General features: G+C 44.5%; 1 protein-coding gene across 4 annotated transcripts in view; it reads right to left on the minus strand.

The window, feature by feature from the left end:
- CACNA1G (calcium voltage-gated channel subunit alpha1 G) overlaps positions 1-16,353 on the minus strand; it is a 281,389-nt gene that overhangs the window by 71,641 nt on the left and 193,395 nt on the right. For all 4 annotated transcript variants that reach the window (XM_024204320.3, XM_024204317.3, XM_024204319.3 and 1 more), the window contains exons 13-16: positions 15,829-15,984; positions 7,535-7,628; positions 6,295-6,479; positions 5,647-6,078 (exon numbers count right to left, since the gene is read on the minus strand). In XM_024204320.3, coding sequence (XP_024060088.1) covers positions 5,647-6,078; positions 6,295-6,479; positions 7,535-7,628; positions 15,829-15,984 — 867 coding nt within the window. The remainder of the gene's footprint in view (positions 1-5,646; positions 6,079-6,294; positions 6,480-7,534; positions 7,629-15,828; positions 15,985-16,353) is intronic.

Consider the following 16,353-nt stretch of genomic DNA (forward strand, 5'->3'; position numbering starts at 1 on the left):
TATGTTCAAACATCAAAGGGGGAATAGAGAACCCTTTAGAGACTACATTAATGAGATCTATTGAAAAATAGTTTCCTGGTTAGGAATTTCGGATATTATTAATGTGCTTCTGAGGGCAGAAGGGAAGAATGCTGACATTAAAAGATGACTGATATACGTCTTGGAGTCATACAGAGACATTGATCTATAAAATTTTTATTATAGGAAAAAAATTTTGCTAATAAACTATCCATGCCTAACAAGTCAACTGAATGCAAGCTAGAAGATGTATTATGAATCTCAGGACTGGATTATTTCATTCCAAACACTGAATGGGGGAAGATTGAGATAGTAAAATAGATGATTCCCTGATTGTTGATCTGCTTGTTACAAAACTAGTGCAAAGCAGGTGAAAAAGCACAAAAAGAATTATTCTCACTTTGCATATGGGGGATTGTGTTTGAAGAGTCTTTTGGTTTGAGACTACGTAGCTTCCCCTCTTTCTGCTCCTATTTCTCACCAGCTTGGTTCTACATTACAACGGACCTTTTGCAGAATGTGGAAATTTCACTGTGAGTGAGAGAGAGAAACAAAAAACTGGACCAGCATATATGAACATCAAAGATGTCAGGTCAGAGTCCGATTGCAGTTACACCTGTATAAATCCAGATTTGTATTGGGCCATTATTTCAGTGGAGTTCCTCCAGATTTACACCTGTGCAACTAAGAGCAGAATTTGGTCCCTTGATTTTATTTTGTGAAGAAGAGTTAACGGGCCTGATTCTGGTCTCACTTACACCAGTGTTCATTGGGCGTGAATTCACTGAAGTCAATAGTGTGACACCAACGTAAACTGGGCCCGGGGAGATCAGACTCTGGCTCTTGTTCTACTTTTTAGTTCAGTGCAGAAAACATCGAGTACATCCAATCAGGACAGCTTTTTGGGCGTTGCTCCATAAGGGCACATTTACTCCTCTAGGATTACGTTGATCTAAATAAGAGTCCAGTTTGTTTATTTTCTTTGGAAAAAACTTGAAATTTCCTCTTGTTCTACCCAGGTTAAATTGGGGGCAAAGAGTCCAAAAAGTGACATGAGGAAATCAGAGCAGGAAGCTCAAAATACTGAGGGAACGAATTCTTCAATCTACACAATATTTTCCAGTAACCGCTGTTTCCTTATTGGTTAGAAAAAGGGAGAAAACTCGTGGTCTCTGTGGAAGAATTCAGGAGAACCCTCACAATGAGGACGAGCCAAGAAACATGAATCTTATTTTACCAGAATATAGCACTTTCCATCTCAAACGTGCACCACGTGGTTTACAAGCTATTACCAACAGAACCATTGAAACACTGGGAGGACACTGGTCTAGCAAACAATCCACTTCATAGCACAGCACAATAAAATAGGGATGGGAAGTTTGGCAAAGTACACCAGAGCAAACCCAGATCTTAGAGCATTACTACAGGGACTTTAGTCTGTTTACAGTAAATATTTATACTGTGTCCATGGAAAGCAGAGAAGACTACAGTCTTTAAAAATCTCAGTTTAAAGATGCAGTACACAATCTGATTCAGAAATTCATTCCGAGATTGCAGTCAGTTACCAACTTACTAGCTGCAGGATGCAAACTACAAGATACTGCACGCAGTATGTTCTGATGTGCCACTTACGTGTTTGGTTCAGGTAAGTGGGAAAGAAATCTGGCCTTGAGCCGGAGGATAAAAAGTCTCCAGCTAGCAATAAGTTCATGATCTTTTGATAATTTTAATAATGATTCTTCTGAGAATAATTACAGGCCCTTTTCTTAGAAATTCCATCTCAAGGGTGACCAAAGTGGTTTGCAGCACTTCTAGGAGGTTAAGAACCAGGTTAAAGCAATCAGTTAAAATTATAGCCTGAGAGTCCACATCTGAGACAGAGTGGAATAAGTATATTTTAAAAAAGGAGATTTGTGGCTAGGCAACTATATCTTGGTCAAAAGAACCTCTGTTTCTCGTCAGTATGTACTTTGCAATTATGGTCATCTTTAGCATCCATTAACATTCTCAAAGTTCCATTTTTCATTCTCCAATACCAATGAAATGCACTAAAATATTTCCTCAACCTGCTGCTTTCATATTCTCAGTATTGCCCCAGCTGCTTCTCCAATAATTACTGTTCGCAGACACTTGCCCAGACTAACACTACGATGGAGAACGATGCCTATTTCAGACCCACGCTGGTTGCTCATTGCATCTGAAATGCTCACTAAGGTAGACTAGCCAGTGTTTGTGCTGTGCTGCATTTTCCAGGCCCAGTCAATTTACAACTGACAACTTACAGATTTCAGATGCTGGCGGATGCCTGCCTTTTTCTGTCCAAATATGGATGGCTAACACCCATTTATCTCCTTTCTGGGACAGTAACAGGAGTCACTGCCCAATCTATTGGGGTCGCTGGTCTAAGCAGACTAAGGGCTTGTCTACACTTAAAACACTGCAGCTGCGTTGCTGTAGCACTTCAGTGAAGACACTAGCTACACCGACGGGATGGCATCTCCTGTCAGAGTAGGTAATCCACCTCCGCAAGAGGCGGTACCTAGATCAATGGGAGAATTCTCCTGTTAACCTAGCGCTGTCTACACCAGGGCTTACGTTGGTTGAACTGCGTCGTTCAGGGGTGTGGATTTTTAACACTCCACAGCAGTGTAGCTATGCCGACCTAACTTCCTAGAGTAGACAGGCCTAACACACACCACAAATCAAGAAGCTCCCCCCACCGCCCCCACAAACCTGGCTTCCTCCTGGTTCAGCAATTAATTCCACACAGTCTTGTGTGCCCAAGTGACCTAACCATCAAATAAAGAAAACAAATCCTCCCTTATTGGCAGGATGTCCCCACAGCCCCAGTCCTCTCCTTGCCGAGGGAGTGAAGGAGAAAGAAGGCCAGGGCCTTTCCCCAGCCTCCAGTCCTCTCCTCCTTCCAAGAAGCATTCCACCCTGTAAGAAACCTCCGGCTTGTCACGATTCCTAGTTCACAAGGCACAGCAGTCAGCAACACTGTCCATCTGCCTAGTGGGCTATAGCTCCTCACTCCTAGCCTGATGCAGTCCCTACAGGCTGCGCTTTTCTTTCCAGGGCAATGAATGGGGTTTAAGCCTTTCCTTGTTCAGCATGGGTTGGAGTACAACCCGCCCCCCCACCATAGTCCCCAATCCTGCTCCCATCAAATTGAAGGGGAGCAGGACTGGTGGGTCTTTCATGGACATCAGTTTGTGACAAGAACATGGAGACCATTATCCTAAAGATCATCAGATTTTGCTGCCGTAGTGTCAATCGCTATCTGCTTAGAGTTTGATTTTAGCTAGTTGTCAAGCCAGCTGTCCGAGAGCTAGGGCAGTTTCACGACTCAGAATAAGCCTAGACCCTTGGGTGAGCTGTATACGTTTTTAGATTCTCCCTTTATTAGCAATTTGCTTCTCACATGTTATTGTCTCATCCTGTTTGTAACTCTCTGGATAGGGAGCGAAATTCTCCTGCTGTATCTTACGGAAGATGTTTCAAGGTCTTGTTAGCCTTTGCAACATCCCCATGCAGGTTTTGCTAACATAATAGAAAAAGGTCAGGGATGAATGAGAGAAAGATCTCAATAAAATGAGATGTTCGTGTCACATTTACACTTGTACGCACAGGGACATAAAGTTCCAGGAGACCTCCAGAAGCTGAGATAGGTGGGGAAGGTGGTCTGCAGGTTTTTATTTGATAAGTCACATTCTATGTTCCTTATTGCCTGGAGGCCAAGTTTGGTGTTAACCTGCACCCCTGATTTCCCTTAAAGGGGCTGGACAGGGTGGATGACAGCTCTCAGTTTGGTTCTTTGTATTTAGATGCATCTCTAGTGCGGTTGCAGTGACTCTAATGCTGAAACTGCTCTGGCATTTACACAAATTGGGCACAGCGTCTCATTGCAAATTACACACATTCATTTGAGAACACAGATCCAGGGAAAATGTAAAAATGGGAAATGCCTCTTAACCACCTCGCATCTCTAATCAGTGCAAAATTACAGCTGATTTTCTCCCCCTGCCATGCTTTTAGCAAACATTTTCTAAATGGCACTTCTCAGACCTCTGAAAGAGACATACATATTGGACTAATGCCTCTTCGTTATACCCTGGTCTCCTCCCCTGTCCCACCCCGACCTGCATCCTGTGCACCTACACAGACTAGCCAAATTTTACTCAGAAAATGCACAGATAGCCAGGCTATGTCCACTGCATGACTAATATCACTTGAAAAACAGAAGTTGAAACCAAACGACACAGTCTTCCAAACACAGCTGCACATCCCAGATGGACCACATCAGCCCTCTCCCCTGTATGTTGCCATTTATGGTTCTGCAGAGAAAGCATGTGAGATTTGAGGTTCTCATTACTCCAACATGGAACCAATTGGAACTTGGTGGTTTCACTGAGTTTGCTTTAAGATTTTGGCACTCATCCTAACCCAAAACTGAAAAAAGTTGGGATGGGGAGGAAGGCGGGGGATAGAAAGGTGTGAACAACATCAACCAAAAGCTTTGCATGATCCCCTACAAAGTACATCTAAAGCGCTAAGAACAGAACGGGCACCACGCTCAGGTCCAAGAGCTAAGAACATCTGGGGCTCCTTTCAAAGCCATTTAATTGTGCCTCCTGCTGCAAAGGCCAAGTCTCATTTTGTAACCTTCACCCTCCCCCACCCCCCTATGCCACCTGCTGCAAATTGATAGGCCACGGGGGCTCAGTCCCTTTGAGGGACACAGGTTATGCATCCAGAATCGGCACTTGTGTCTGTGCAGGCTGATAACGGGTGTAACACAAGGAGTGGAAAATGTGTGTTCCAGCCAGGGCTGCAGTGAAGCCTAGGTGGAGAAACCTCCAGGGGAGGGAACATAGGCACCGACTCAGTGGGTGCTCCGGGGCTGGAGTGCCCACAGAAAAAAAAAATAGTGGTTGCTCAGCACCCACCGGCAGCCCCATCGATCAGCTCCTCCACCTCCCCTCCAGCGCCTCCTGCCTGCCGGTGGTCAGCTGTTCAGCAGCATGCAGAAGGCACTGGGGGTGAGGAGGCAGAACGGGGCAGGAAGAGGTGGGGCGGAGCGGGGGTGGGAGAAGGTGGGGGCAGGGGTTTGGGGGAAAGGGGTGGAGTGGGGGCGCGGTCTGGGGCAGAACGGGGGTCGAGCACCTCCCCAGGAACTCAGAAAGTCGGTGCCTCTGGGAGGGACTATGGCTTGTCCATATGTAATGCACAGGGCACACCCACGGTGCTAAATCAATAATAGCAAAGACGTAAGAGGAGCCCGTCCTTATTCCCCAGCGGGCTCAATATTACCCCACAGATACCCCAAGATTACTTCAGCTTGAAGCACAACCCCACACCACTTGGCAGTGCAGCGTTAAACACCATGGTAGCATTTAACCTGTCCCAGATGAGGTGGGCTCTCATAACCCATGGACCCCCTGTGGCTTTTACGCGTGATTTACATGGTGTTCTTAAGTCTGCTGCTAGAGCGCAGGAGAGACACACCCAAGCACAGGGGACTATTGCTCAGCGCTCAGCAGCGTTGTTCTGCTAAGGGAACGGGTGTCAGTTAAACAGAGGAAAGCCAAGAAGCCGCAGCAGCCACCGACTGTTGCTTTGTCTTACCAGGTTGCCTTCATCATCAGCGTCATCATCATCCATCTGGAGCTGCTGTAACAAGACTCCTGGAGAGGTTTTCCCATTGCAGTCTTGATGCTCTGATGCAGTGGTCCGGCTGCTGTGCATGCTGCTGGTTCGGTACAGGGAAGGCACCTGCAAGGTATCTTGGAGATCGAACGAGCCTTTAGTTTCCAGCGACGCCATGCGGTGAGGTAAAGAGCCATTGACGCTCCCAGCCCGGCTGGACCTCTCCTCGTCCGAGCTTTCCCCTTCCTCCGAACTCTCCTTCCCGTTCCCAGACAAGAGGGACTTGCGCTCCCCACTCTGGCTCCGGCGTTTCAGGCTGGGAGCCCGCCCCAGGCTATTCCAGCTTGACCGGCGACTATTCCAGCTGCTGGCTGCGCTCCAAGGGCTGTGGGGGGAGCTCTGTATGCTGGACTGAGGAAGGGACAAGAACAAGGAAAGAGTCAACCCAACATCACTGCCACCATCTCATGCTTGTTCCCAATGGGCAGGCCTAGCGATACCAAGGCAGCGAGCACAGTATAAACACCTAGACAGACAGACAGACAGCCCACACAGCTGGAAACAGCCACACAAACCAAACCGAAACAAAGCAGCCACAAAGTGTGATCAAGAAGATGAGCTGCATACCGGTGATTTGAGTTCATAGGCATTGGGATCCATGGAGACACTGCTGGCCCTGCGAGATTCATAGCCCCGAGCTGCATCTCCGAACACAGCACTTTTTGGCATTGGCATTGGGGTGGCAGCTGTGTGGATGATGAGGGGCGGGGTCAGACTCTTCTTCAGCTCTGGGAGGTCGCTCAGTACCATCACTGGAAGAAACAAGGAGTTTTTAAGATACTGCAGCTCTAGGAACATGCAATAAACCATCATTCTCCGTCACCCTTCAGGTTGCATCCAAAATCAGGGTGACAAAGGACCTGATGGCCCTAAAGGAGACAGCTCTAATCAGAACATGGGGAGGACATGGGGCCAATAACGTCATTTCACGAAAAGGAGAGAACTCTTCAATTAATGGGACAAAGGAGATTTTTAATGAGTGAGTGGGAGGTTGGGTTTTTGTTTTAAAACCAGAAATTGCATGGCACAGGGACTTAAATAAACCTGTTTTAAAGATCAGCAGCCAAGAACAGATATTGGTTTGTCATCTGCTGCTTCAGGAGCACCAGCAATCTGCCAACCATGCCTCCCCCAACTTCCCCCTTCCATTAATTTCTTTCATCTCCTCCCAGGCTTTGCTTTCCACAATGTCCCACCCTCTCTTCCTGTAAGTTCTTTCCCTACTTCCTCTCCCTATGCTCTTCTTCCCCAGTTCTCTTCCCTTTCTGTACTCCTTCCTCCACGTTCTTTCAACAGAAGTCCTACACCACTGCCGAGTGTGCTTTGTGGCCCCACACTCTCCTTCTTATCCCCTGAGCTTCGACTCCCCCAGTTTCTCCTCTTCCTACCTCCCCAAATCTTCTACCTTGTGGACAATAAATATGTCTCCCTGCAAAGCTCATCCTGACCATTCCCTGTGCCTGCTCTCCAAGCATTAGTGCATCACAGCTCTGCTGCCTGTCAAAGTGGTAACTACAGGCAGCGGCTCCCTGCTGTTTCCTTCCCCAGTTATAAACCCCATATCAACAGTATACGGGCTGATTCTTGGGCTTTACTGGGAGATAATGGACTAACACCATTACATATCTTTGCCTTTAGGTCATGATCCATGACTCATTTAAAATCAGTTATACCTTGATAGAGTCTGCAATGGCCTGAGATACTGCGTAAACACTCCCCCAAGAAGGGCTTTCCTCTTTTGGACACATTGTGTCTCCTATCAAGTGAAGTTGCCCTAGAAGGACTGATTTCCAGCGTGGTTACTTACAGGCTGGGTTTGACAAGTTTTTCTTAAGTCCACCCTCTTCTTCCAGGCTATGAGGGAAAAGATCCCCCTCAGAATCAGACTTAGAAGCATCTCCCTAGAGCAAAACAGAGCAGCTTAGTAACCAGGATAATTGGCTATGGGTAGTATGGAAATGCCTTCTGAACAATGGGTCCCATCTCCAAAAAACACACCTACTGACCCACTGAAATTTGTACCACAATGGGACATCACCTTCCACACAATGAGGCATGCACATATTTATACCACATACTGTTAACTATACTCCCAAAGGGCAGAGCTACTGTATAGCCCCCAAAAGCAGCCAAGTGCTGGGGTCAGAAGACAACCACTTGACCTCCTACGCTGGAGCTGCACACCGGGCAGACACGAGGGAAAGGACATAAACCTGATGAACGTTCTTTGGATGAAAAAACTGACTCTCTTTGTCCTTGACCATTAATATGGGACTGGGGATTAGAACTGTTTACACACAAGCACTGAACACAGCTCTTTCCACTGAAGCTTAAATGAAATAATCCAGACTTCAGCAAGTGGCATAAACACTTGACTGCAGGTTTCAGCAGATAACGGGTGTCTGTCTCTGAAAAGTTACATAAAGTGCCATAAGAGCACTTGGTATGGGATAGAACAGCTCTCAAAGGGAGACAACCCAATAACAGCTAATTAGGCTTCCCCAAGGTGCCCATTTCACCCAATACTAAGTGGTAAAACCGTCCTATTTATTTAGGGGAGTTGCATCCTGCTGTACAATTTAGAATGACGAGGGGTTTCCCCTTTTGATCTTGGTCTGTCATCAGAAACCTATCCAGGAAACCAACTCGAGTCCCCCTTGAATGGTGTGAAATAATTTACCATCGCTCATCACTTCCATTGCTTATCGTGCTCTGCCAATGCCTAGCTCAGGCATTGCTGACATCTGACATAGACTGAATCAAGACCTTCCCAGCTCAGCCCTTTTTGATTCTGTCCATTGGCACTGAGGAAAAATACTTAGGGTGTGGTATAACCACAATACATCAGCCAGGAATGGAGCTTGCCAGAATTATTCCCACCTGAAGGGGGTTGATTTACTACTGAAACCATAATTCTGGCAAAATGGCCCCCTCCCTTAGTATGATGTATATGGGGAGGGGAAGGGGGAAGAGGGGAAATGCAATGACAAGAGAGAAGCCAAGCAGAATCTTACTTTAGCTCTAGAAGAACCTAGGTGCACAAGAGAACCCAACACCTACTGTGAAGACTAAGCTGCACTACTAGCCCTGGTCCACCCTAATGAAGTTTGGTGCTTGGGTACATGTTTGATTTTAAAAGCCAGAACAGGCTCCAGCTAGGAGGGAAGTGCTAGAGTGGCAGACTGAAGGAAGTGACATTCAATACAAGACCCAGACCTGCACTCCTTACTCAGGCAAAGCCCACCTAGAAACTCAATGGGAGTTTTGCTTGACTAAAGAGTCCAGGGTCGGACCCACATTCTCAATGGAAAACACCCTTTCTTTGGTTCAGCCAAACAGTTATGTTTTCTCCAATCACACTGCGGACTCTCTCAGAGAAGTGTCGTCACGGAAATAGAGAGCGTGAAAGGAAGTCCTTACCTTTTAAATTTCTTCCTGTCCTGCAAGATCACCCTGTTATTTGAGGAAACTCACCCTGCAGGGCCGGCAGTATTTCAAAGGGCGAGGACTGCCACTTTCAAGAAGGAATATTAAATTAACATTGGCCTGAATTTAGTTGAATTTTTAAATTCTCTGTCTCTTTATTGGAATGTGGACTTCAAGTATTCTCTCCCAGAAAGCCTGCCACTTCATTTCTCCTTAATGGGTCGTTAAAAACTAATAAGCAATGCAAAGAGGTTTCATTACTTAATTTGTGTTCCTCAAATATTCTGTCACTGACAAAGGGTGCACTCTCGGAGGCGGTAAGAGATGCACATTAATAAGGAGGAGCAGGACCACATGGGGATTGCAAACTTCCATCCCCACAGCACCAAACCCCATGTCTTTGAAGCAGCCTACTGTAGCTGTAACAGAACATACCATCACCCCCTTTAATACGGTGTGTGACATATTAAGTGCGGCTGCAGGCAAGCATCTCCCCGCAGGGCCTCGTGGTCATTACCTGTTCTTTTGCTCCCGGTTTGCCTTTCTGGATGGAAAAGGGTTTATGAGAGAACATGGAGTTAAAATCCCTTTGAAATATAAGAGTATGTTGAGATGCACCATATGGCACAGTGGCTAAATCAGCATGTACAAAAGAGGGCAGAATGTACCTGAACAGGATAGAAAGTGCCTTTGTGCTAAAGTAAAAGCCAGAGCTTGCAGGACAGAACAGAAAAGGGGCGGAAGTGAAAAAGGAAAGACGCATGAGAAGGGAAGGGTTGGGTGGGTAAAGGGCAGGGGAGGCAAGGTTTGGTTAGTGCTTGGTTTCATAGCTTCATAAATTTTAAGGCCAGAAGGGTCCATCATGATCATCTAACCTGACCTCCTGCATAACACAGGCCAGAGGATGTCACCCAGCGATTCCAGCATCCAATCCATAACGCCCGGTGGAGCTAGAGCATTTCTTCCATCAGTGACTACTGCAGCTGCCTCAATGCTAATATTGACTTCTCCAGAGCACAGCGCTCTGACACACACGTGTCCACAAACAGCCTTGATTCTAGGTCCTTTCAGTCTTTGGCAGCTCTCTCCACTCCACCACATGCAGCTAGAGGGGCTGGGGCGGACGTGCATGAGGGGGATGAGGTTTTGTCCAGAAGCAGGGAGCAGCATGCGTGATCAGGGAGGTGTTTGACAAGCATGCCTGGGAAACAGCATCACCCATACCTCAGATTTACAAGGGGCGGGCAGGGGGTGGGGGGAGTTTAAAAGAGGCATTTGTGAGCTCTCCTGAGTGGGAAGAGTCGATTCCTGTACAGAAAAGACACAGGAAGCCAGAACAGTTTCAGGTGAGACTGGGGAGTCTGTGTTGACCTGTCTGACTCCACAAAGAAGGAAGAGACTTAAAATCAAGGCTCGCTTGACAATGACGACAAAAGGAACGACAGCTACTACAATGAGAACAGCATCATGGTGTGTGACCAGTCACCACAGAGAGAGACAACTACCAGACGGCGTTTGGGGGGGTTCATGCTGAGTTCTTACGTACCACCGACGAGTCGACAGGCAGCTGAATACAGCTTAACTGCCCACTCGCGTCTTCTCGCTTGGTGATTTCCTGAAGTAAAAATGGGGGAAGGGGAAGGAGGGGGGGTTGATTTTTTACAATTTCGGCATCAAAATTGAGAGTGGATCATAAAAAGAGAGATAGAGAGATAAAAGGAAGCAAAGTAAAAAGAAGAAAGGGTAGAGAAGGATAATATGTACCCATCAGCGGCAATTTCATACCAAGATTAAAAAGCAGAATAGGTCACAACACTCTGGACTCGTCAGACGCCACTGACTTTGTTCAGTGCAAGGAAAGGATGAAAGGTAGCACAGCCCTTAGAAGAGATCATCCTTACCTTTAAAATAAGTGTTTCAAAAGGAGTATTTGATTTAGCTCCAATGTGATAGCTGTTCGCATTAATGAAATACCGTCTGATTATTAAAACCATGTATGCTCAGGTTTTTTGTGGCTGCAAAATGAGATCTGTATTTATTATGCTGTCATTAGGCAGCAATGCATGCGTTTAATTAACACATAATACTGATCCCGTTAAAGCCAAACGAAATAGCTAGTTCAAGGGAAGCCATCAGAAACTTTTATAGATTAGATATGTTGTTATTTTGATTGGGCCCTATCAACTCTCATTGAAATCAGTGGGGACTTGATCCAAAGTCCACTGAAGTCAATCGGAGTCTATTGACATCAGTGGGTTTTGGATCAGGTCCTGGGGGTTGTGTCTGAGTAATGACTCCAGGATTGGGCCCCATATACCCCAAAAACAACATTTTTGTACCTACTTTATCCTTTTCCACTTGGAAAACACTTATCATTATTCCCCTTTGCATTTCCCCTTCCACAGCAAAAGTTGACTTGACAGACTTGTGTTTACTTCTCAGCATATTCAAGCATGTTTGGAGACACAGGTGCAGCTTTGGGAATGGCATTTTTAAATGTAGCTGCACACTACAGAGGCAGTAGGAGGAGTTTGCATATTATTTTTGGTGTATCTCTCACCTATCACATTGATATCTTGGCACAGGTTATGAGCTGGGTAAAATTTTTCAATCAACATTTTGCAGTGAAAAATGCAGATTCAGGTCAACCCAAAAAAAGTTACGTATTTTCTGTCGATTTTGGTGAAATTGTTTCAGTCAAATAAAAAAAACCAAACCCTATTTTTTTTTATAAAAAGGCAAAATGTTTTGTTTCAACATTTTCTAAACAAAACATTTTGACTTTTCCTTTGTTTCAAAATTACTGTTAATTTTAAAAAGGGAAAGAAATCTCAATCTAAGCAAAAGGTTTATTTGACCCAAAACATTTTTTTTTTTTACTTTTTGATTCACCAAATATTTCAAAAAATGTTATTTCTATTGAACCCAAAACAATTTTTCCTGATTTTTTGAAATTGCCAATGAATTGAAAAATCCATTATTTGCACAGCTCTTGCTAAACCAACTGGGCTAATTTATTGGAGGTACTGGATTTTGCAACAATATTTAAGAACAGTAAGTTAAAATTTGGATCCAAACAGGGATAGCAAAGTCTTTCCAAACATATATTGTACATGTAATTTAAAGTATTATCAAATTTGATTCTAATAAAAAACACACATAAATAACCCATCAAAAGATTAAACACACAATTATCCTTCATAAGGATAATCCCAATGAAACTGACTGGAGTGTAAAAAGTATAGGATGTGACAAAAATACAGTACAAAATCTAAATCACTGATGAGTGAAAATTGATCATTTCCCTCTGTCCCAGGAGAAGTCAAGGTTCTGTTGTCTCAGACTGTTTAGCCATGGTCTGGTACTACACCACAGACTCTGGGTTTTTATCTTAGTTAATGTATAAAGCACGCAAGTGCTCTGCATGCATACACAACCCCGTCCTCACTGAACCTTGGTTGCCTTGTGATGGGAAAGGTGGAATTAAAGAACAACGGGCACAAAGAAGGGAGATGAGACAAACTCACAACTGAGGATTGCCAGAGACAGGGAGAGAAACCAAGGGGAACATGAAATTGAGAGGATTACCAATGGAAGAATATGCTTCAGAGATAACATTATCATGAAGTCCCCCAGGAGAGGAGCTTTATGTCTGACAAAAAGCTCTCTTACCAGGAGTCATTGTTTGTTTCAGAGATAAATCCCCAGGGCAGAGACCGGATAGTTCACTCAAGTAATATCGTATTAGCAGCTCTATCAAATGGAGTCACACAGCAAATCTTCCACACCTTAGAGCTGCTGTGGTTTCAGGCACAAATTCTGAATCTAAGTAATTCACAGAATGTACATTAAAAAAACCCAGGCTGCAGAAAATCCTGTGTGTGCCCTTTGCGCATAATAGTCAGGTTACAACGAAATACAGGGATCTCTGTTGAAAGTTTGGAACAGGTTCTTTTTGTTTCTTAACCGCATATGTACATCTGCTGCTTAGCAACCAAAAGACCTGCAAAGGCATGCACTAACATTAATAAGGTGTTTGCAGCTGGCGGAAAGGCACTCAAGGATCGGAGAGAGAAAGGCAGAAGCAACACACACTGTGAAGAAATCTGAAGGACAATGAAATTAAAAAAACCCAAATAAACCAGGAATAGAGGGTCAAGGACCCAATAACGATCACCTGAGATAAAAGCTTGCTGTTATTTACAATGGGAGATGATCTCATCTAATTTCACTTAGGAGATGGCCCCCTGCTAGGTGGGTTAGCAAGAAATGGAAACATTTTTTTGCTTGTAAAGCTGAATAAAATAGTCAGGAGCAGATCCTCAGCTGATCTAAGAAGATGTAGCTCTACTGAAGTCAATAGAATAATGCCGGTTTACACCATATCCAGCAAACATCCACCCTATCTACATGCCTGCCTAAAAAAAACTGCCATTGAACGGAGAGGTTTGTGTACAAGATTTCATTTTACTAGAAGACTACAGAGAATTTCTTACCATTCGCCAGGGGCTGAGGGGGTGGGGGTGGGGGGGGAGATGACCATCTATTACAAAAGTCTGAGTCACAAAAGGGGCAAATTCCAATGGTAGTGACACTGGTGTAAATCTGGAGTAACTTCATCAGCATCAACGGAGTTAAATAGGAATGACACAAACATAACAGACATCAGAATTTGGAACTAAGACGGGGGCCCAGGTTTCAGCCTCAGTTACACCAAGTGTAAGACTCTGATTCAGGGATGCACTTAAACACATGCTTAACTTTAGGTATGTGCATACGTACCATCGACTTCAAGTTAAGCATGCGTGTTACTGCTTTCCGGAATTGGGGCCTAAATTAGGCATCCCTCCCCTGTCTTTAATGGAGTCACTCCGGATTTACAGTAGTGATTTTAAGATCATAGATTCTAGGACTGGAAGGGACCTCGAGAGGTCATCGAGTCCAGTCCCCTGCCCGCATGCCAGGACCAAATACTGTCTAGACCATCCCTGATAGACATTTATCTAACCTACTCTTAAATATCTCCAGAGATGGAGATTCCACAACCTCCCTAGGCAATTTATTCCAGTGTTTAACCACCCTGACAGTTAGGAACTTTTTCCTAATGTCCAACCTAGACCTCCCTTGCTGCAGTTTAAGCCCGTTGCTTCTTGTTCTATCCTCAGAGGCTAAGGTGAACAAGTTTTCTCCCTCCTCCTTATGACACCCTTTTAGATACCTGAATCTGATCTCTCTATTCCAATGTTTAGAGGCAAACTAATTTCCTCAAAAAAACACCTGGATTTGCATTCTCAGTGAAATGTTGTTATGCTGTTTTTAAAAAGTTAAGTCCTTTTCTTTACTGGCTAGTCGCAGCAAGTGATATTTCAATCAGGTGGGCATTCTAGAATCAATGAACAAGACTGACCAGAGAGAGGCTGAGTTTCAAGTCAGACATCACTCCACAAGAGGACAAGGTTGTTGTTTTTTGTTTTTTTTACCCGTGCTTACTTTTACTTAGGCAAAGCACATACCACCTCCTGCAAAGAAATCTTTTGTGATTCAGAAGAACTTGACAATGACCTTAACTCCATTTTCCATGACAGAGAAAACAACTTACAGAGAGAGATGGATATGATAATAGGCAATTAAAAATAACACACTAACCCAATGTGAAATGACAACACACGTACCTACACCCTCATCCCAGAACTATTCAACAAATTATCCCCTTAAATGGCACTTGGAAAATATCAAAACAATCAAGTTGTATAAATAGCTAGTTATGGTGTAATAGATTATTATGGCACAGGGAGGTGACAAATTTTAATGTTTATTATTCCCTCAACACACACAGCCATCAGCTGAGACATCACTCTAAATTACAACCTGTACTATTAGATACTGATGAATAGTGCTGGCTTGTACTTCCTTATCTAAGCCCTTCTGCAAAGCGTACAGTTCTCTCTTCTCCTTCCTCATGAACATTTTTTTTTTTTTTGCTTCTGTTAGCCTGCAGAGACCTGGGTCATAGGCAGCCCTGGTTGTCTGCTAGTTTCAGGGAGTTTGTTATATATTCATTCACTATGAACCGCTTGTTAGAAAGACACAGGGTCAAGTTCAATTCAGATCTAAGACCTCTTCGCTGACTTCCCAGAGATCCTTACGGAAGATAGAGGATATTTAACAGAGGCTCCCAGCCCTGAGAATCAATCGATAGCCTAGGAACAATGAAGTTAAAAATGTGCAAAAGTATCGCTGAGCCGCAAGCAGGAAGAGATCAACAACACAGACCATCCAGAAAGATAATTATGTCACTAATCTCTCACCAGCCTGCATAACTTTACAGGGATGGCTTTTTATCTGGCTCCCAAACACAACGAAGCCCCTTTCAAAGACATTCTTAGAGCATTTTATTCCATCAGCACTGACTGACTCACAGCTGAATCCTTGCAATTATATTAATGCTAACAAAGCTTTTCATTTAAGCTCAGTTAAACAGCCTGGTTTATTGCACTTGGTCCTAGCTAAGAAACAGAAAAAATAAGAGCTAATTTTTTCTCCTTCACACTCTCTCTCTATTTAAGTTCATCAGTTTCCCTTTTGTAAATCTAAATTCCAGAGGGATGTTGGTTCTAGACCCTCCCTCGCTCTGGAAACAAAGAGATAAAGAGGGGAGCCTCTGTAAGGTTTTACCTCAGTCTGGAAACCTTCCACCAGGATGGCCACCAATAGATTAAAGAGAACGTAATTCCCAAACGTCATAAGGGCGATGAAGTAGAGAGCAGCCCAGGAAGAGGTAGATGCCATGCCGTTGTAGAGGACCTTGTTCCAGTCTTCTTGAGTCAGAATCTATGGAGAAGGAGCACCGTGAGCATAAAGGGACATCACGACAGTCCAACATTCACTGGTAACCCAGCGTTCGGGTTATATGACTAGGGACACTCATCTTTCCTACATGCTCTTACTTACGCTCCAGGTCGGCAGAGGTGTATCTTCAGCCTTAAACAGGCAAAGAACCTACTCTTGGGGAAACCAGCACATTGGTAATATGTAATACTAATGCTGTACAATTGCTGCTTCTCAACAGCCCTGTAAGGGAGAGAAGTGCACTCACGTTCCAGATGGGCACAGAAGGATTGTTACTTGGCTCAGGTCACCCAGTGAATCAAAGCAAAGACAGGGATAGCACTTGATTCTCCACCCTCTCCCTCCCCCTCC

Source organism: Terrapene carolina, unplaced genomic scaffold, assembly GCF_002925995.2.
Source record: "Terrapene carolina triunguis isolate 2854851 unplaced genomic scaffold, T_m_triunguis-2.0 Scaffold192, whole genome shotgun sequence".
Taxonomy (NCBI): domain Eukaryota; kingdom Metazoa; phylum Chordata; order Testudines; family Emydidae; genus Terrapene; species Terrapene triunguis.